The 20288-nt window shown below is 51.3% G+C and overlaps 1 protein-coding gene across 1 annotated transcript in view; it reads right to left on the reverse strand.

The window, feature by feature from the left end:
• Window positions 1-10699: 10699 nt before the first annotated feature.
• Window positions 10700-20288, reverse strand: part of KCNK12 (potassium two pore domain channel subfamily K member 12) — a 55583-nt gene continuing 45994 nt past the window's right edge. Inside the window, exon 2 of the mRNA XM_040224758.1 lies at window positions 10700-16052. Coding sequence (XP_040080692.1) covers window positions 15151-16052 — 902 coding nt within the window. The 3' untranslated portion in view covers window positions 10700-15150. The remainder of the gene's footprint in view (window positions 16053-20288) is intronic.

Consider the following 20288-nt stretch of genomic DNA (forward strand, 5'->3'; position numbering starts at 1 on the left):
AGTTCAAGCACCTGAGAAAATTAAGGCCACACGGGCAGTATGGAGTGGAATTGCCAGGAATGGGCATGTTAATAAACCACCTGTGTGTCCCCATCCCCGGGTGCTGGAGGAGGCCGGACTGGATGCCCTCCAGTGAGCCTTTTGCAAACTCCAGTCCACTTCAGTGGTGAGATGATGCCTGATATGTGTTGACCATCCCCTCCGCATCTTTCTTGGCAAAGCCCCTCCATGCAGTTCTGAAGGGGCTGCAGGTCATAGGGCCCACTGTCCTGGCCAGAGCGGTGAGCAAATGAGCCACGCTTCCCACAGATGAGCAGCTCTCCCTCCTTCAAGATTTTACACTGGGGTGTTGCTCACCTGGAACTGTTCACGGGCATGCCCCTCCCCTCCTTTCATCTTCCCTTGCCCACCCAGCCATCATCACATGGAGCCCAGCAGTAGCTGGAAAATTTGAGTCAACAGAGAGGAGAGCTCAGTGAGTGGTGGGGGAAAGGTGCAAAACCAGGCTGACCACGTTGTTAGAGTCCCTGGCCTCCCTTCTCCCTGGAGGCCAGCTTCACCCCCTGGGCTCTGCATCACCAATCCAACCAATTTCCTTTGGCTAAGTTACTTTGCAGTTTCTGTTGTTTGTGACCAAAGGGTCCCTGGATGATTCACGCACAGATTTCGTTCTGAGCCAAAATGAAAACCCATGACAACCAACTCCTAATGGGCCTCAAAAGAGACATAGGAGACTCGTGCTTCTGCGAATTATTCAGGCATCCACTATTTAAGGCAACTCTGACATGAGATGTTTTGCAGCATCCTGAAGAACATAAATACGGCGTTGCATGTGTGGATTTGAATAAAGTGGGGTTAGATCAGTAACATGCCTGCACCTCTTTGCCAGGCTGTAATTTCTGAGAGAACAGTCGTTTCCCCACTGTTGTATTTGCACAGTATCCAGTGCGTGGCTGCATTGGGCACTCATTTAGAATGAAATATACTTATGCAAACATCTTTGCTCTGCTTCTGGACCTCAGAATCTTAACCTCACCTTCCATATCTGTAAATTGAAGATAATAATAAGAGAGTTTAGCTAATGTACCTATATCTACTACTAATCAGAACTTTTTTGCTTTCAGATAAGAGAAAGTCGACCTATACCAGCTTATACAAAAAAAGTCATCTGAGGTTGGAGCTGCTGGAAGCTGGAGCAGTGCCGGCTGGCCACCCTCCCTCCCTCCCTCCCTCCCTCCTCCCTGCCTGTTTGGGTGTTGATCTCATCCTCAGGTTCCTTCATGTGACAGGAGGACCCTGCCACCAACAAATAGTAACAGGGTCATCTCCTTGCATCTCTCAGTCCAGAGAAACATCTCTCTCTTTCAGGTCCCCATGTAAAGTCCCAGGAAGGATTCCACTCACTTTGATTGAGGCAAAGTCTACCAGGGCAGCCCCCCAGAAACCATGCGGCATGGAGAAGGGGTTTTCTAGAGGAAATGAGGGGCAGTACCCTGATGCAAGGAAGTGAGGAAGGGATGCTGGGCTGAGGAAAGTGGCATGTGTCCACATCTTTACAGATACTTGTGTGACCAAAAGAGGCATGGCTCGGGAGACCGTCATACAGAGTGAAGTAAGTCAGAAAGAGAAAAATATATTAACTCATGTACATGGAATCTGAAAAAATTGGTATAGACAATCTTATTTACAGAGCAGAAATAGGCAGAGAGAACCAGTGTATGGATACCAAGGGGGAAAGGGCGGCGGGAGTGAACTGGGAGATTGGGATTGACTTACGTGCACTATTGATACTAAGTATATAAGAGATAACTAGAGAGAACAGACTGTATAGCTCAGGGAACTGGACTCAATGCTCTGGTGACCTAAATAGGAAAGAAATCCCCAAAGTGGGGAGGAATATATGTACACACAACTGATTCACTTTGCTATACAGTAGAAACTAACACAACATTGTAACACAACTATATTCCAGTTTTTAAAAAGACATGGCACAGCCTCTGGCTCCTAGCAAGCCCTCAGGAAGAGTCAGCTGCTGCTATAATGTCCACAGAGTGGGGAGGGAGGGAGAGGAGGAGAAAGCGGAAGAAACGAGTAGCAGCGAGGTGGCAACTGCACGTTGCACGGGGGCGGCCAGCCTCTGGCTGAAGGGGCAACATTGCAGCCTTCACCAGTCACTCTGGTCTGGCCTTCTATCTGCTCCAAGAGGTGCCTGGTATCTTCAGAGCCCCGTGAGTGAGCCTTGGCCTCTGAGGAGGAGGGGATCTGTGTGCTGAGACAGAACTGAAATCCTGAACTCAGGATGGCCAGAGTTGGGGAAAATAATTCTCAAGTCTGGTAAATGATGCTGCATGGAGCGTGAAAGGAGGAAAGGTTTCAGAAAATCATTTTCAAGGACCAAGAAGCCACTGAGCCTGGCTTGGTTTCCAAGTGAAGGTCTGCCTAAGAGAAGACACTAAAGAGCACTCTGTTGACCTCAGCTTGGGGGTCTGGGGGGCCCTGTGCCTCCTGTCCTAGGTCGCAGGGACTCTGCTGAGTGTGGCCCGCAAAGATGAGGGTGGGGGAGGGAACAAAGGCCAGTGAGCACCTGGCGTGAGCCCCACACTCTGCACACGTCATCTCGTTTAACTTGCAGCAAATGTGTAACCTACACAGACACAAAAGTGGAGGCTTGGGGAAGGGACATTAGTTGTCCCAGCCACTGACCTCACAAGTGATGGTTGTCACCATGCCTCCTCCCCTGTGAGCCGGCTCATGGAGAGGACTGCACCGTCACCAGCAAGCTGGCCGACAGAGGTTGGTGAGGCCCATGCTCTCCCGACTTACCTGCTAGTAAATACAGATTCGGAGAGTTGGAGGACCTTGCTCAAACTTGCAGGACTGGTAAGTGACAGAGCTGGGTCTTCTGTCTTTAAATCTGCAACACCAAACAACCCCACTGGCCACGTCGGGAGCATTCACTCAGCAGTGTCTTTGCAGGAATTTAAAAAAGAACTTTATGTGTTTATTGGCCGCGTCGGGAGCATTCACTCAGTAGTGTCTTTGCAGGAATTAAAAAAAGAACTTTATGTATTTATTTATTTGGCTGCACTGAGTCTTCTTTGTGGCCCTCGGGATCCTCCATCTTCCTTTCAGCATTCAGACTCTTAGTTGCTGCGTGTGGGTATCTAGTTCCCTGACCAGGGAACAAACCCAGGCCCCCTGCCTTGGGAGCAAGGAGTGTTAACCTTTGGACCACCAGGGAAGTCCCCTTTGCAGGAATTTTCCAATCAAACTTCTGGTGGGTAGTGGCCTGCAGAGATTATGGGGTGTTTCATTCATCACGTTGACGGGTCCTTGTTTCTCACTGCAGCAACAAAAGTTGTAAGATTTTCCTCTTTTCATCAGCTGAGAAATACAGCCCCATACTGTTTATCTGGCACTTTCATAGGGAGATACTTTTCCCCTAATTCTTCAGGGGTTGACTTAAGTCTGGACAGAACTCAGGTGGTGGGGAGAGGTTTTTAAGGAGGTGGAGGCTGGCTGCTGATGCTGCAAAGCCCTCACTTAATGGACTCTCAGGCAGACTGCTGTGTAGGGAATGCCTGGCCCGAGGCAGCTGTCTTTAATGTATCCATCATCTCCTCATTTAGCCTGTTTTGTTGGTTTCAAAATCCCTTATGGACAGTCCAATTAAAAACTTGGAAGGGATTTGGACTCTGTACATTGTCCTCAGTGGAGCAACTGAGAGCTGAACACAGTAGAATGAAAGCTGAGACAAAGCCAGAGCCAGGTTAGGATAATGAGAATCTGAGGTGTCTTCTTGTGCGGGAGGAAAAAGTTCTGGTCGTCTCCAGTCGTTAGAGAAAGAGGAATGTTTTATCAAATCAGGCGTAATCCTGGCAATTGCCTTCTATGGGAGTTTGAAAAGAGGTCTGGGAGTGTTTAATCTCCTAACACTTTCTCTGTTCTTCCCTGAAGACACTTTTCACTTTCTGCCAAGTTATTTATATCTTGGTGGTAATGTTTAATTTTTGCTTCTAGATTGTATATTACTGTATCGACATCAGTGGACAACTCACAGTGGCTTGTACTTAGAAGGTGTTCAAAAAATGATGTTGTATAGATTTGTGGATGGGTAGATGATGGGTGGGTGGATGAGTAGATGAATAGTTGGATGGGTGGGTGGATGAGTAGATGAATAGTTGGATGGGTAGATGGATGGGTAGCTGGGTGGAGCAGTGGATGGCTGCATCAGTGGATAAGTGGTTGGATGGATGGCCTCTTACAGTTACAGGTTGAAATAGGAAAAGTAGGATTTGTGGATTGATAAAGGGTGGTAAGGAAACTGAGTAGCTGTGCTAAATACTGTGTTTGGCACTTTATAGTATCATTTCACACCAATGCAGTAAGGTAGGTTTGTTTTTCTATTTCAAGATGTTGAAACTGATGCTAAGAGAGGTTAAGGAATTCACTTAATGGGAACCTCATCTAGGTCCGTCTGAATAGAAAATGTCACCACACTGGAAAGTCAACCCATTAGCAAGTAAACACCAAAAGCTGACTTTTGTGATGTTGTTTACTCAGAGCGTTGACTCAGAAAGCATGAGGATGTGGCTTAAAGTGGAATAGGCCCGGGCTTGACTGAGGCTCTGCAGTAGGGGCTGAGGGAAGAGCTGCCCCCTCCCACCCAAAGGCCTGGGTGTCATGTTGCATCAGCCTCAGAAGACTGTGTCCCTCCTTGGTTTGAGAGGAGCCTGAGGATAGGTGTGGCCTTGACATGTCCTGGAATGCTGTTTGCTGAAAAGGGGGTGCCTGGGCCACCTGACCCTGCCTAGTTTGTTCCTTCCCTCCCATGTCCTCCAGCCCTGCCTTCCCCCAGGCAGCAGACCACCCCCTTCTCAGTATTTATCCCACGGTGTAAAAGCAGAGAGCAGATGTTGAGTGAATGTTGCAGGAGCTGAGGGCTGCCTGGGAACAGCCCCAGGCCAGGGCTCGCTGGTGTCAGAGGAGCAGAGCTCAGAGGAGATGAGCCAGCAGGGAGCAAGTGGGCAGAGGGGTTTGGGAGCCCAGACTGGATTTGGTTCTGGAGACTGATTGGTGGTGACAGACCAGCATGATTGTGGTTTGGCTCAGAAGCCTACTTCACCTTGGTTGTGGGCCTGTCCTCCCAGAAGCCTGGTCAGCCACCAAAGAGAACACATCAATCCTGTTAGGTCCTTGTTAGAGGAAGAGAGGGTCTGTGGGGCCGGGATCTGGAGCTGATTCTCCTGGGAGGGGGCATGAAGCCAAGCCCAGCTGTGCTTCCATGCACTTCTGTTTTATTTATTTAGTATTTTAATTTTGGCTGTGCTGGGTCTTCATTGCTGCACAGGTTTTTCTCTAGTTGTGGTGAGCAGGGGCTACTCATTGAGCACGGGTTCTAGGGTGCCTGGGCCTCAGTAGTTCCAGCTCCCGGGCTCTGAGGACAGGCTCAGTAGTTGTGACACACAGGCTTAATTGCTCTGTGGCGTGTGGGATCTTCCATCAGGATTGGAATCTGTGTCCCCTGCATTGGTAGGTGGATTCTTTACCACTGAGCCACCAGAGAAGCCTTCCCAAGCTCCCCTTTCCCTTTTGGCCACTGGCCTCTGCTGGAATGACCCAGGCAGGAGAGGCTGCTTTCCAGGGAAGAATGGGGCCTGGGTGCAGGTGTGTGCAGTGAAGGGTGGACTCAGCAGGCTGGGGTGCTCACACCTGCACTTTCCAAAGGCTTGGCCCTTGAGCTGCTCCTGGGAGATAACCTCTGAGCCCTGGGAAGATCTGCTGGATAGCAGTATCTTTGTTCACCTGGGAGCTTGAGCCATGCTGCATAGTTTAACCTAATAATGTGGTTCAACTGATCACCTGGGCCCTGAGCAGTGCTGTGTTGGTTTGCTCTCTGGAGGGACTGAAGACTGAGTAGCTGAGGTCCATCTGTGGGTGCTCCCTGCCTGCGTGACTGACCCCCATGAAAACCCTGGACACCAAAGCTTGAGGGAGTTGCCCTTGTTGGCAATACATTACATGTTGTCACATGTTGTTACTGGGAGAATTAAGTGCTGTTTCTGTGGTTCTGCTGGGAAGGGATGCCTGGGTGCTTGTACGTGGTTTTTCCTGGACTCTGTTCTATGTGCTTTTTCCCTTTACTTATTTATTTATTTATTTGGCTGCACTGGGTCTTAGTTGCAGCACGTGGGATCTTTAGTTGTGGTGTGTGGGATCTAGTTCCCTGACCAGTGATCAAACTGGAGTCCCTTGCATTGGGAGCACAGAGTCTTAGTCCTTTGCTGATTGTAATCTGTATTCTTTCACTGTACTAACCCACAACTGTGAGTATAGTAGCTTGTTTGAGTTCTCTGAGTTCTTCTAGTAAGTCATTGATCCTAAGGGTGGTTCTGGGGGACCCCTGACAAAAGGTGCCTGGGCCTGAGCCTCATGTTTGTTTCAAAGATCCTACAGCAGGTGATCTTGCCAACTTTCAGCATCAGGAAACTGGGAGTGGGGGGAAATGTTTTTTCTTCAAGTGGCACCATTGGTGAAACTGGAGAAGAGATGCCTGAAATCTCAACCCAGAGGCAGCTGCTAATTTGCCTGGGGGTTGCAGGTTTTCTTGAATGTCTCAGATGGGGTGCTGGTCACTTCATTCTCTGGGAGCAGCAGGTAAGCACTGGTGGGGCTGGGCCCTGACATGGCCACTGGGGCAGATGGGGGTCGGGATTGATGATGGAGACGTGGGGAGTAAAGAGATTTTATACTTAACAGTTGTGCTGTTTCCAAGCTTTGTCTCTTTTTTATTCTTGCCAAAACCGTATGGGATATGGGCTAACATTTTGTTGATTGGTTGGTTTTTGACGGTGCTGGGTAGGTCTTTGTCGCTGTACAGGCTTCTCTGTCGCGGCGAGCAGGGGCTACTCTTTAGCTGTGGTGCACAGGCTTCTCCTTGTAGTGACTTCTCTTGTTGCAGAGCATAGGCTCCAGCGCGTGTGGGCTACAGTAATTGCAGCACACGGGCTCAGCAGTTGTGGCTCCTGGTTTCTAGAGCACAGGCTCAGTAGTGGCAGTACACAGGCTCAGTAGTGGCGGTACACAGGCTTAGTTGCGGCGGTACACAGGCTTAGTTGCTCTGTGGCATGTGGGATCTTCCCAGACCAGGGATCAAACTCGTGTCTCCTGCATTGGCAGGTGGATTCTTTACCACTGAGCCTCCAGGGAAGCCCTATTTTGATTCTTTGACCAATGAAAAAGGAAATTCCTTGTTAGGGAGAATGGGGTGAGGCTAGAGGGGCTGGGGAGGGGCAGACCTTCCAAATTTCTGGAACAGAGATGCTCCCTGGCTCTCTAGCCAGGAGAAATCTCCCTCTCACCACCCTCTTGCCCCAAGCTCTGGATGCTCAGGAGAGAATCTGGGGAAGTTGGAACATGGAAGAGGGAGACAGATTGAGAGACTCCTGTGAATGTTGGGGTGTTTGGTTAATAGAAGCCAGGCTGGCAGAGACCCTGTCACATAAACATTCAGTCAACACAGGAGACTGAGCATTTTGTTAGAAATAAAACAAGGGATGGCTGGAAATTTGCAGACCCTCCACATGGCTGAGGAAGGGCTGGATCACTGGCAGATAGGCCCTTGCATCTAACCCACCCACCTTGTAGCAGGCTGTCCTGTACTGCAGAGGCTAGGAGGCTGAAAACAGCACATCCCCGACTCTCCTGCAGCTACCAGTCTGGATAATGCACTTGCACAGATTTGAGAGGCAGATTGGAGGTAGAGCCCATGCTTCTGCTGTTTTCTGCCTGCAAGTGAGTGTGCAGCTGCAGAGCTGAAGTTTTCATTCCATTTAATTTAAATTCATTTACAATTAAAGAGTTGTGTGTGGCTGGCGGCTACTGCATTGGACATCGCAGCTGTAAAGAAGAGGACAGACCAACAGGATGACCCGGAGCTCGTGGAGGTTCTCACCGGGTTAGGGGTGTGTTGAGCCTGAAGCTTTCAGCAGGAAGCCGGCCCATCCTCAGTGGGGCACAGTTCCTTCTTTCCTGAATCCAGATGGCTGGTCCCACTCAGCCCAGTCCATGGACAAAGAAGAACTGGAACAAACTGTCCAAGCTGGATTGGGGAAACAGCTGAGGTTTGCTAAGGATGGTTCTTGATAGGAATCCCTGTGGCACTTTGACATTTCTCCTCCTGAACCTCGGAGCTGCAGGCTGAAAGCCAGCCCCTCATTTTGCTGACAATTAAAAGGAACCATTGGAAGGAGGGGAGGTCTGTTCACCACAGGCCAGAGAGGCAGAAACCAGAGAGGCAGAAGTGAGCTCTCACACCAGGCATTCATTGTCTTATGGTTACACCTTTCTTTAGGGATTCCACCAACATCTCTTCTGTGAACATTTCTCTCAAAGTGGGATTGGAAAGAGAAACAAATGTACTTTTCTTTGCCAAAACTCCACTTCTTACAATCAAGAAAGCTCTGTGCCAGCTCTAGGCCCAGGGGACTGCACACAGGTCCCTTCCCTGTCTTCCTACACATGGTTCCTTCTGCCTGGGACACCTCTACCCCTCAGCAGCCAGCCCATTGGGCCCCTCTTGCACTCAGCTTGGACAGCCTGCCTCTGGGAGGCTCCCCTGACTGCCTGGTGGGCTGGCTGCCTCTCCGGCAGCGCAGACGGCCTGCGGACGTGGAATGCTCATCCTGCAGAGCTGCCAGGCGCTCTCTGCTGTCGGCCTCCCACGAGCCTGGAGTAAGGGCTGTGCTGTCTTTCTCACTCTGTCTCTCCAGGCCCTAGCATGGCAAGAGGTTGCTGGCCCAAAACTAAACCAATGACCTATCCCCTCCAATCTGGGACCAAAACAGGAAAAGTACCAAACTCCCAGGGTTGGTAGAAGATTGAGATAAACACATAAATCCCTTGTCCAAGAGCCTGGCTTGGCAAATATGTTATTTTCTTATCTTCTCATCAGGCTTCCCTGGTAGCTCAGCTGATAAAGAAGCCACTTGCATTGTGGGAGATCTGGGTTTGATCCCTGGGTTGGAAAGATCCCCTAGAGGGGGGAACAGCTACCCACTCCAGTATTCTGGCCTGGAGAATTCCATGGACTGTATAGTCCATGGGGTCGCAAGGAGTCTGACATGACTGAGTGCCTCTCACTTTTCATCAGGAAAACAGAAAGGTAACTGACCATAGAAGGGAAGTGTTGGCAATCCATCCGGGATGGCTGGGTGGAGATCTATGGATCAAATGTCATAGGAATCTTAGGCCTTAGAGTTTGAAAGGAAGGTAAGGACCACTTCATGCAGCTGAAACACCCACCTGAGCTGATTATTACAGCTGGGGAAAGAGACCCAAAGACAGAGGAAGGCTGATGGGTGACCATAGGGCAGGCTCCTCCACTGCGACAGCTAGCTGGTAGGTCTCTGCTGGAAGCAGGGGAATGGGAAGGCCTCTTTCCAGAAACACCACAGGCTACAGTTTTGCAAAGTTGGGTATGATTCCTAGGCAGATCAGGAAATCAATTTAATAGCATTAAAACGAAACAAACCCAAAACAAACCAGAATGGAAAATAGTACACTGTGTATCATTGCAGCTATACGGAAAATGGGGTTTGGGGGAGCCAGGGAGTGATTTTGTAGATTGAGGCGGGCAGGGCCTGTACTTGAGTGACCTATTAATTACTTCTCATCTCTAGAGCAAACTGAAGGATAAAGATAAGCTGGGGAGGAGGCTGAGGAGGAGAGAGGAAGCCTCCGTGGAACTGGAGATGGTGATTAAAGAAGGGTCAAAAAGAGGTTTGCAAAGGCATCATGGGCAGAATAAATCATTCGGTTGAAGCCTTCACTCCAGTATTCTTGCCTGGAGAATCCCAAGAATGGAGGAGCCTGGCAAGCTACACTCCACGGGGTTGCAAAAGTTCGGACATGACTGAGCGACTAACACACTTTCTCTCCCAGCTGGCACCACAGAGGGCCTGCTGCAGAAGCCATAGGAGCTCCCTGGTCTCATCATGAAGTGCTTCTGTAACAGTGATATTGGATATGTGGAGCATTTACACTGTTCAGCGTTCCAAGCCTCCTAGGAGGTGTGGGGAGGGGTGAGATCATTATTCCATTTTGCAGATGGGGAGACTGATGATCTGAGAAAGCTGACTGCCAGATGCAGAATGAGAATCCAACCTTCCTAGCTTCTGAATGGGTGGCCTTTCCACCACACCACAATGCGAGCACTCTGTTTAGACAAGGTTTAAGGTTTAAGACGTTGGTTGCCCTTCAGAATCACCTGGGCAGCTGCCAAAAAATCCCAAGGCCTGCCTGTTTCCCTCTTGCAACCATTGAACTCAGAATTGGGGCATGGGGCTGGGGTATCAGTATCTTTCAAAGTTCCCTTTGGAAAGCCTAGTGCACAGCCAGAACTGGAAACTTTGGGCATAGTTGGAACTGTTTCCCCAGTGCTGGTTCCTCCACACCCCTACTTTCTTTCCGGGCCTGGCTATCAGGTTCTGCCTTGGCCCATCTGGCCAAGCTGCCTAGGATGTCTGTTGGTGCCCTTAGCTCACATGAATGTCACTGTTGTTTTCCAGAGTGACTCCCCTAGGACGCTGCCACCCAGGCCCAGTCCTCAGAGCCAGGTCTCTTGGGGCCCCCTGAGAGGAGGTGTGATCAGGGAGGTGGAGAGGCAGTCGGCTCTGACAGACAGAAAGCAAACAGTGCAAAGGGGTGGCAGGCTGCATTTTATTCATCGTTAATTTCAACACCCTTCAAACCCTCTCTTGGAGTGCTGCTCGAAAAAATAAATGTATTGTTTAAGAAATCCTGCAGACTGGCCCCACATGCTCTAAGTCCCTCCTAAGAGAACAGGGAGCATAAAAAATGATCTGTAAAGCAAGGAGTGAGCTTCCCTAGGGAAGAGAAGGTGGAAGGGGGGACGGGGTTGGGGGTGGAAGGGGAGGAGGCTGACAGCAAGGGGAAGGGGAGGGTCTTGGGTCAGGTTGGTACAGAAATCTCACCACTTCAGTGTGGAGACTGGCTGGGTGGGCACGGTGCCTGGAGGTGTCAGAGCTGCTCCAGGGGCCAGAGTCCATGCTGATGGCCCTGTCCTCGGGGTCAGGAGTGCTGTCAGCAGCCTCTCCTCCTCTCCCCCTCCCCACAGAGTAGGGAGGCTTTGGCAGCACCAAGCAGCACATTTTCTAACAACTGTTCCAACAAAGAAATGAGCCCCAGCCAGTGCCTCTTCTGGACTCAGAAGTGCCTCAAGCAGTCTGTCTGAATGTGCTTTCCAGACAGTGAGCACGTGCAATTGTGCTTTTTGTTTGTGAAAAATGTAAAAAGTTACAGTAAGATGGAGCCGTCGGGCCCACGGCTCCTGCTGTGCCAGGCTGCTCCTCACCCACCTGGGAGGGGGCGCGCAGGAAGCAGGGCTCTGCTGGGAGGCCTGTCTGAGGGATGGAGGAGCCTGAGTACATTCAGCAGCTGTTTTCCAGGGTTTGGCCTGGGTTTGGTCGCTGGCTTCTGTGTAAAACACAGATTTGTGCAAAGTGTTCATGAAACTCCCCCAAGACAAGGAGGAATTTTCCAGGCCCTTGCAGATTTCCAGGGATCTAAAAATGCAAAAATCCTTCTTCTTAAAGTAACCCAGACTGGGATTTTTTCCCCCTTGGGGAAAGGGGCTTGTAGCTCTTTATAAAGCTGACACGTGTGTGTGCACGCGCGTGTGTGCATGAGGCTGCAATATGTGACAGTCCTGGCAAAAGCCCAGGATTGCCTGGCATTTTCCACAAGCGGAGGGCCTGAGGCTGCCTGAGCCTTCTGCCTCCTCCACCAGACCCAGACAGAAGCACTAGCTTCAGACAGAGAACACAAGGGCTGGCCAGACTACTTGGTCTTCTCACTGAACACGGCACCAAGGCGTGCCCTTGCGTGCTCAGCTCTGGGAAGGCCGGGCTCCTGTCTAGGATTCTGGCCTCTGCCTGGCCACAGCTGGGTGACAAGGGCTCCTTAGAGCCCATGCTGTCTTTACCAGAGCCTCGCAGCCCCAGCACAAGAGGAGTGAGTGTGGGCCTCAGGTTAGGAAGCAACTCTTGGAGCCTGAGGGCACTATGAGCTACCAGCTGTGGGTCAGACCGGAGACCCCCTGGTGGTGGGAGCGGCCACAGCATCTAAGAGAGGGGAGCACTTTCTTAGCCAGGGGTTCAGAAACCTGCACCAAATAAGGGGTCCTTAATAATGTCTATAACCTTGAAATGACAGGAGGACCCCATCCCAGCTTGTCAGGCAGGTCTAGTTCTCGATGCTCGCCCTCAAGCAGGATGTCAAACAAGTCCTTTAGCTCTGGGTCTAGGCTCTGACAATCCCACTGACCTCGCGAGTTTGGCTTTTCCAAGGGAAGCAGCCCCTGACATCTGGGGCACTGAACCCTTTGGCCTGAGGTGAAAGAATGTTTAGTGAGAAGTGGGGAGTAGCCTAAGGGAACATGAGCAAAAGTACGTGCAAACCACTAAGCCCTGATCTGCCACTGTGCACTAGAGGACCGGTGTTTCTCTGGGAGGTTGCTGAGGAGGAAAGGTCCCTTTCCTGGTTCCCTTGAATGATGCTTTCAATTCCCTCAGAAGCATGCTCAAGCTGTCTGCAACTGCCTCCTTTCAAAGCCAAAGCACAGAAAAAGAAGTGAAAACAGCTAAGGCTGCAGCATGAGCAACCCAGAAGAGACGTTAGGGAGCAGCGGTGACAAAGAAGACTGCCAAGGAAGGTGGCGAGCTTTTCGTCTCTGGAGGCAGATCCTGTTCTCTCTTGTGGGGATGGGATTCTGTGCGGTCCTGTTTGCGGTCAGAGGATTGCTGGACGCGCCTTCTAGCCTGCCTAGCTCAAGCAGCCTTGATGACTGTGTCTTAAGTCTTCTGTGCTGTTCCTGGGGCTCACCTTTCTGGATAGGCCGCTGTTTTGCCTGTTGTTAAGTCCTCGTGGTCTAGGTATCTCTGTCACGGGGATGTCTGCTTTCCCTCTGGATGGCTCAGATCCCCAAGTTATTTCCCGTTGCCTAGGCGACATCTCTAATTGGATGCCTTTTAATCTTTCCTCTTTTAAAGGGACAGACCTGAAACTTTATTTCTAGGTCCCGCTAGAGGACTCTGCCCTGAAAACGTGCGCCTTTCTGAACATGTGGCCCTTCAGTGTGAGCGCAGCTGTCGCTCAGATGGAGGAAGGGGTGGTGGGGTTGGGAAGAGTGGCTCAGGAGCCAGCCTAACTGATGTCACAGTGCGTCCTGGAAGTGTTGGCTCTCTGGAAGCCTACCCTTCAGGAATTGGCAAGATTGACTTCTGTCCAGGCCCGCTCCTCACTGGCTTCACCCCCAGATTAGGGTCTGTGTGTAAAAGTCAATTCAGATCCAAATTAGAAATGACCCCTCACCACCCAAAAAAGAAATGATCCCAAAGTAGCTAGAGAGTTGCTCAGATCTGAATTTGTCTTTTCCTTCCTGCCAGGAACTGGAAGGGGCGAGGGGAGGCTGACATTCAAGCATGACTCTTGATGCGGTGTGTGTCGTTTTGAGAGTTCCAGGCGCATATGCTTCCTTCATTTCCAAGAAGGGAGACTTCACGGCTTTTGATGCCTCTCAGGCAGAGGGTGTGAGGTGTCCTGGTGCTTTTCTAAGACTTCCTGTCAGAAGCCGTATATATGTTGGTGGGTCACACTGTGTCTGACTAGACTCTGGTATTTATCCTTGGATCGTTATCTTTTTAGATGAGAAAATGGGCCCATAGAGGATAGAGGATTGTTCCTTTATAGTCTGAGACCTTCATCTCTTCAGTGAAGACTGGGCATTGGGCCTTCCTCCAGGTGGATGACTCCCTGTGAGGCAGAGGGTGAGGCTAGGAGAAACTGTCCTTCAGCTTGAGGATTATCCCCAAAACTTGAAACCCAAAACTGCTTCTTCCATCCACCAGCTCTCTCCCTTCGGCTTGCCTCTACTTCCAATACAGACTGTGTGTGTGGAAAAAAACACACTCACCTGAGTATCAGAGAGACCAACAGGGCTCAGAATGGGATGTATCCCAAACACATCACGGGCTCTGGAGCCATGTTCTCTGTCACTTGCAGGATGGCTGCTTTGGTTCCCAGGGCTGCAGGCCCTGGTGCCCACCGGTGCAGCTAGCAGAGCCCTGCTGCATGGGAGGGGCAGCTGGAGGGGGTGCTCTGCACCCTTCAGGCTCTCTACAAGGGAAAAAAAGGTTGAGAAAAAAAATCCCCACCAACAAAGAAAAATCTTGTTTGAGAAGACTCAGATGTTCCTGGCTAACAACAAAAAGCATTCCCGTGGATGATGCTGGTGAAAGGAAGGAGAGTTGAGGGGATTCAGAGATGCGCCCTGAGCCACAGAGATCAGCCAGCTGAGGCAGAGCTGGGCTCCTGTAGCCTGAATGAACCCTGCAGACCACTCCAGGTTTCCCTCCTTAAAAAGAGTTGCCCAGCTCCATGTTCTAAGTGGACTAACTCCAGGCTGAGAAAGGCCTCCTAAGCCCCTTACCATGGCAATTCCCAGATCTCTGGGAAATGCCACAGTCCGCAAGTTGGTGCTATGTTTCATCTTATTGCATAATACTACACCATTCTCTGTGTGTAGCGGCTGTTCTATATATATATATACATCAGGAGGCAACATATGGCTCTCCCCACCCCCACCTGTCATAACTGTGACTATATCATTTCTGACGACCAGAAGGAAGCTGCTAGGCTGGGCCAGGATTCTAAATGCTGCGGAGGTAATTCAGAGCCATGGAAAGTTGCACCATATGCTTTGGGGTTGCCAGCTGCTTATGTGCATTGAGGCGGGGTTTAGTGCCAGTCTGCAAAACTGAGGGGCGGCACTCCCCTGGCTGCCGTGTGCACCAGGCGAGGGTCTGGGGTGCCACTTTTTCTCTCCCGGGAGGAGAATCTGCTGGGGACCACGGTTCCCCAAGAAGGGGACCCACAAGAATAACAGGCTCCCCCAAAACCTGCCCTTGATAACATCAGGCCTGGCCAAATAGCATTTCTTTAAAAAAAATTTTTTTTTGTTTCATTTTATTGGATAAAGGTTAAGAAAGCGCCAGCGTCTGAGAGGAGAGCAAACGCCGCCCGGCTGCACGCCAGCCTGTTTGGGGGTCCGTGGCGCGACAGGTTGCGCGTCTACCTGGAGGCGCTGGTCTCGGCCAGGCGGTTGTTCATGATGCCCAGCGCGCCCACGCCGCCCGAGAAGCCGTTCTGGCGCGTGTTGACGCACACGCTGCGCGGGTAGCCGTTGGCCGTCTCCGACAGCTGCTTCTGCAGCAGCGCCAGCGACACCTTGTTGGAGGCTGTGAGGTCGCGCATGGAGATGAGCTCTCCCGACAGGCGGCGGCCCTCGGCGTCGCTGTCGCGGGCCGCGGGGTCGGCGCCGAGTGCGGCCAGGCGGCGGCGCAGCCGGGAGCCCGGGGTGATGGCGTTGCGCCGGGCCAGGGGCGCGCCGGGCGCGGGGCAGCAGCGCGCGCAGCAGCGGCAGCTCAGCTTGCGCAGCATCCAGTTGAGCACCTGCTTGATGAGGATGGAGATGACGTTGAAGAGCGAGTAGATGCAGCACACGCCGAGCAGGATGAAGAGGAAGTTGCCCAGGCGGTAGAGCCCCTGGTTCCGGTAGGCGGCGTGCTGGCTGCTCACCAGGTCCCCGAAGCCGATAGTGCTGAAGGTGACGAAGCAGAAGTAGAGCGAGTCCACGTAGTCCCAGCCCTCCACGCTGGTGTACATGGCCGAGGCGCAGCAAGACAGCAGCACGGCGAACAGGCCCAGGATCAGCAGCACATGGTACACCGAGGGCTTCCAGCCTGCCAGGCAGTCGGCCTCTGAGAGCGCGGAGCCGCGGCGGAAGGTGGCGGGCAGCAAGCCGCTTCGGCGCAGCTGGCGCTCCCGGCAGGCGCGCATGATGAAGGCCAGCAGCGAGATGATGCGCTCCAGGAAGAGGTTGAAGAACAGGATGGTCCCGGCGCAGCCGAACAGCCCGTAGGCGATGAGGAAGGCCTTCCCGCCCACCGTGGCGGGGGTGGTCATGCCGAAACCTGTGGGGACAGAGCAGGGGTCAGCGCGATCCTGGCTGGACAGGGGGTCCCCACCCGGCACGGTGCAGTTGTATTCAGATTGTTGACATGGCTCTTACCTGAGTGGGATCTCTCAACGGGAGGAAAAACAGTGCCAAGACGTTTCTCTCCCTTGGTGGCACCAGATATGGTTCCTAAGTCTGGACAACCCCTAAACTGATGGAGGATACATGACTCCTCTTCTGGAGGAATCTATAAATCAATGCCAGTGGGATGAGAGAGTCACTAGGAAAGACCCATCAGCACGGGGAGGATACCGAGATACCCACAAATCACACGTGTCACCTATTCTCTCACAACTCAAATCGTTTTTTTAATGTACCAGTGGCACACTTGGGCCTTGTTAGGACAGAATTCCATAAAGGCTTCATTTGATAGAATTGCTGGGGACCAGGTGTACTGTATTTAGTCCAGGTAGCTATATTTGATGGTCTCTGAGAAGGGCTTTATGAAACTGACAAAGGATTGTTTGAGAATGAGTCCCCAACCTTCAGAGAGTGAGTGTGTCTCTGCCATTGGACATCAGCTGTTTCTCACCCAAGGACCACCATCAATCACCCTTGCTCCACTTGTAGCTAAGGGAAAGGTTCCCGCCCAGCTGGGTCCTGTGCTGCTGTGTGTCTGGAGTGGCTTTTATCCTGAGAGGTCTGCTCTACGCCTGGGCAGCGGCTTAGTGCTTTGAACTCTTATAATTAAGTCTTAATTTACCCACCTGTTCAAAACACAGTCTTGAAGGGAGTTTATGGACTGATTGCTGCAGAAGGCTTGGCTTCCCGCCAGGTTGCTTGGCCCATGCTGGCCAGGGTCCTGCAGAGCGGCAGCTCTGCTCCTCCACTGTGAGCTCTCAGCCAGCTGCCAGCTGTGATGTCTTTGTGGAACCCATGGCTACCTGACTCTGGTTATGGGAGGGGATGTTATCCCTTAGCATGAAGATCCACTGCTGCTTGGAGTCTGAGCTGAAAACACGTCATCAGAGCAGCACTGGAGCACCTATCAAGACCTCTGCAGCTGAAGTTCAGGGGCATCCCTGTTTAATGCATGCCCAAGGTCAAGAGGTCTCCCTATGCCTTGTTAGTGGGTTAAGGCCAGCTCTGGAAAAGGGGTGGCTTAACTATTTCCCTGAAAAAGCTTGAAGTTAGTTTTTTCTTTTTCTTTTTTTTAGAATGATCCCTTAAATGTGTATGCTAATCATTTTCTAGAATCCTTGGAGGAAATGCCCCATTGCCTGACATTGTCTTCATCTTATGCTTAATGACTCAACTTAGGAGAAAATCTTATAGTGATACCTCTGTTGAAGATGGATTATGTCCTTAGGGTCAGAATTTGGCTATAAGAGTGTGAAAAAAACCAAACTAGCAGTGTAACCAGGAGTTCAAAACGAAGGATTTTACTACACTTTAAAGTCAAACTCAAGTTTCTGAATTCATAAAGAACTCAACTCTGAATCAGTATGGCTATATGTGGAGTGGGAGTGTTTGTATTTGTCTCTGTGTGAATTTATAAAAAAAATCCTATTAACAGATTGATAACCCAAGTGTCCACCAGCCTAACTAATTCATGGTCAATTCATACAAGAAAATACTATACAGCAAAGGAAAAGCAAAGACCACTGCTACCTGCAACATGAATGAACTTCACAAAAAGAATGTTAAAAGAAACTGGACACAAAAGTATTCCATTGGCATAAAATTCAAAGCCAGGCAAAACCAAACTACAGTACCTTTTTAGGGATGCATATTTGATTGGTAAAATTACAAGGGAAAGAGATAAAAGTCAGAATTGGAGTTTGCTCTGGGGGTGGCAGGGCAGGGTGAATGGAAGGGGACCCAGGGAGACTGGAGTGCTGGAAATGATCTGTTGATCTAAGTGGTGGTTGCATGAGTGTTCGTTGTATAATAACTTTTCAAACTTTGTGTTTTAGGAGCTTTTTTACTCTCACAATAAGAAAATCCTCAAAATGCCTAGACAATTAGGAACTATGAGAGACCTTAATTCTGGTCTGTCACTGTATAGAGGAGGGAGCAGGGGTTGAGGGAACATGACCTACGGCTCACGGGGGACAGATGTCATACTTGTGTCCTGGCTTCTTGCCTGGTACTTAGACCGTCATACACAACACTGCTGCTACTCAGGAAGGGAAAACAACGCCTCTGGTTGGGGGATGACTTGGCTAAGTTCCTAAAGAAATGAAAAATGCTGAGCCTGCAAAATTAATTCTATGCCTAAGAGAATATTGAATGTGATTTTCCTGTTGTTTAGAATTTTCAGCTAAAAGTTTAGCGTGGCATGTAATACATTAGCCCTCATTATAAAGAGAAGTTTTAAATATTTATTTGGCTGTGCTGAGTCCGAGTTGTGACATGCAGGATCTAGTTCCCAGACCAGGGATCAAACCCGGGCCCTCTGCATTGGGAGCTTGGCGTCTTAGCCACTGAACCACCAGGGAAGCTCATAAAGAGAAGTTTTAAATACGTCTATGTTGTATCTATTAAGTCAGCAAAATAGGGTGACCAGTAACCCACACCACCCACTTCCAGGCTATACAGAAAGACTAGAAAGTACCCAGGGATAATGGGAGATGGCCTTGAAATAGGAGGGTGCTGTGGCATCCCCAAGTCAAGAGATGGTGGGGGTGGGATTGCTCAAGAGAACATCAGGCTGCAGCAGGGGCAGCCTGGCAGCTCGTTAGTGGATGCTGGCTGAATTGCAGACACTTGTACACTCACCCTGGAGCACTGGAGCAGAGCATGGTGAGGCTTCTGGGAGAGTCAGAGGTGTCTCCTGGAATCTGACCCCGTGCCGGACAGTTCCCTGGGCCAAAGGCTGACTGGTGCAGCTCACACAGGCAGGGGCAGGAAGGGGGCACTAGTGGGAGCAGTCTGCTGCCCTGGCAGTCTCCTAGGGCATCCTGCACCAGGGACGGGGGAGAGTGACAGGGGTCAAGTGAACCCTGCAGCCAAATCTGAAGAGACTGCCCAGGAGGGCTGCCTGCTGGATCATGGGGGCCTGAGGAGCAGAGGACAGGTGAGCATGCGGTGTAATCATAGGAAGCATCACCCACTCAAGGAAAGGTGCAGGGCGGTGGTGCCTGTGGTTGGGGGGATCACCAAAGACCATATGGGCTCCATGAAAAGGTATGCCTGTCCTAACAGTGGGTGTTGCGATGCAGCCATAAGGCCAACCCCTACTGGCTCATTCCTTTTCCAGCAAACACTGAGGACCTGGGTGGCAGGCCTTGTGCTAGGCTCAGGGCTTTGGTGGAAAACCAGACAGACGCCCTCACGGATGACGTAGGCTGCCTTCTTAGAGGTTTTACGCAGCTCCCCACTTGACCCTCTGCTGTCAGTGGCTCACACCTGGACAAGGGCAGAGCTTTTCCCTGCTGCCTCCACGCAGGGGCTGGGCCGGACCTGGGCCTGAGGTCTCCTCGTGGCTATGACCCTAGGCCCCAAATGACGCCAAATGCATGACTGGCTATGGCACTTTCTGCTAGAAATGAAGAGGACAGGCAGGTAGGAGGCTCCCTGACATCAGAGGACACCCAACGCCAGGGTCCCCCTCACTGGCCTTTCCTGAGGTCTGGCCTGCGTGCCCACTTCACCTCCCTTTGCTTTCCTGCAGACCCACCGTCAGCTCAGCTCCAGAGACAGGGTGGAGGGGGCACGGTCCACCCTCCTTCCCCATCAGCACCGGGAGGCTCAGACCTCTGGGGGCGCTGAGGGCGGTGGGGTCAGTACCTGGTGCTGCTGCCTAGCCAGATGTTCCCACAATGGAAGAACAGTCCGCCCAAACTCTGGCAATCTGTGGGGAGCTGAGCTGGCTCTGCAGAAGGGCCTTGAAGCTTCAGCCAGAGAAAAAGCAAACCCAACCACCCAGAGAATTCCCCCTTCCCCCACTCACACTCTGCAGAGGCGGAATCTGTCCCCGGGTTCGCACCAAGCCTGCTGTTTTGTTTATGCCACAATTGATCTGCCATCCCAGTTTGCAGAGAGCAGACACTTGGGGGCTTTATTATGCCACTTTGACAAAAGCTGTGAAGCTCATTCCCACAGTCTGTCTGGTGCCGCCTTCGCAAATGGGGCCCCAGTGACAGGGCCTCTGGAGTTCAGCTCTGAGAGCCTGGAAGTGAGATGCGGAGGCCAGCACTGATCTGTCTCAGGCCCTGGGTGGCAGCCTCTGTGCTGGGCACTGGACATG

This window comes from Oryx dammah, unplaced genomic scaffold (assembly GCF_014754425.2).
Source record: "Oryx dammah isolate SB20612 unplaced genomic scaffold, SCBI_Odam_1.1 HiC_scaffold_25, whole genome shotgun sequence".
NCBI lineage: Eukaryota > Metazoa > Chordata > Mammalia > Artiodactyla > Bovidae > Oryx > Oryx dammah.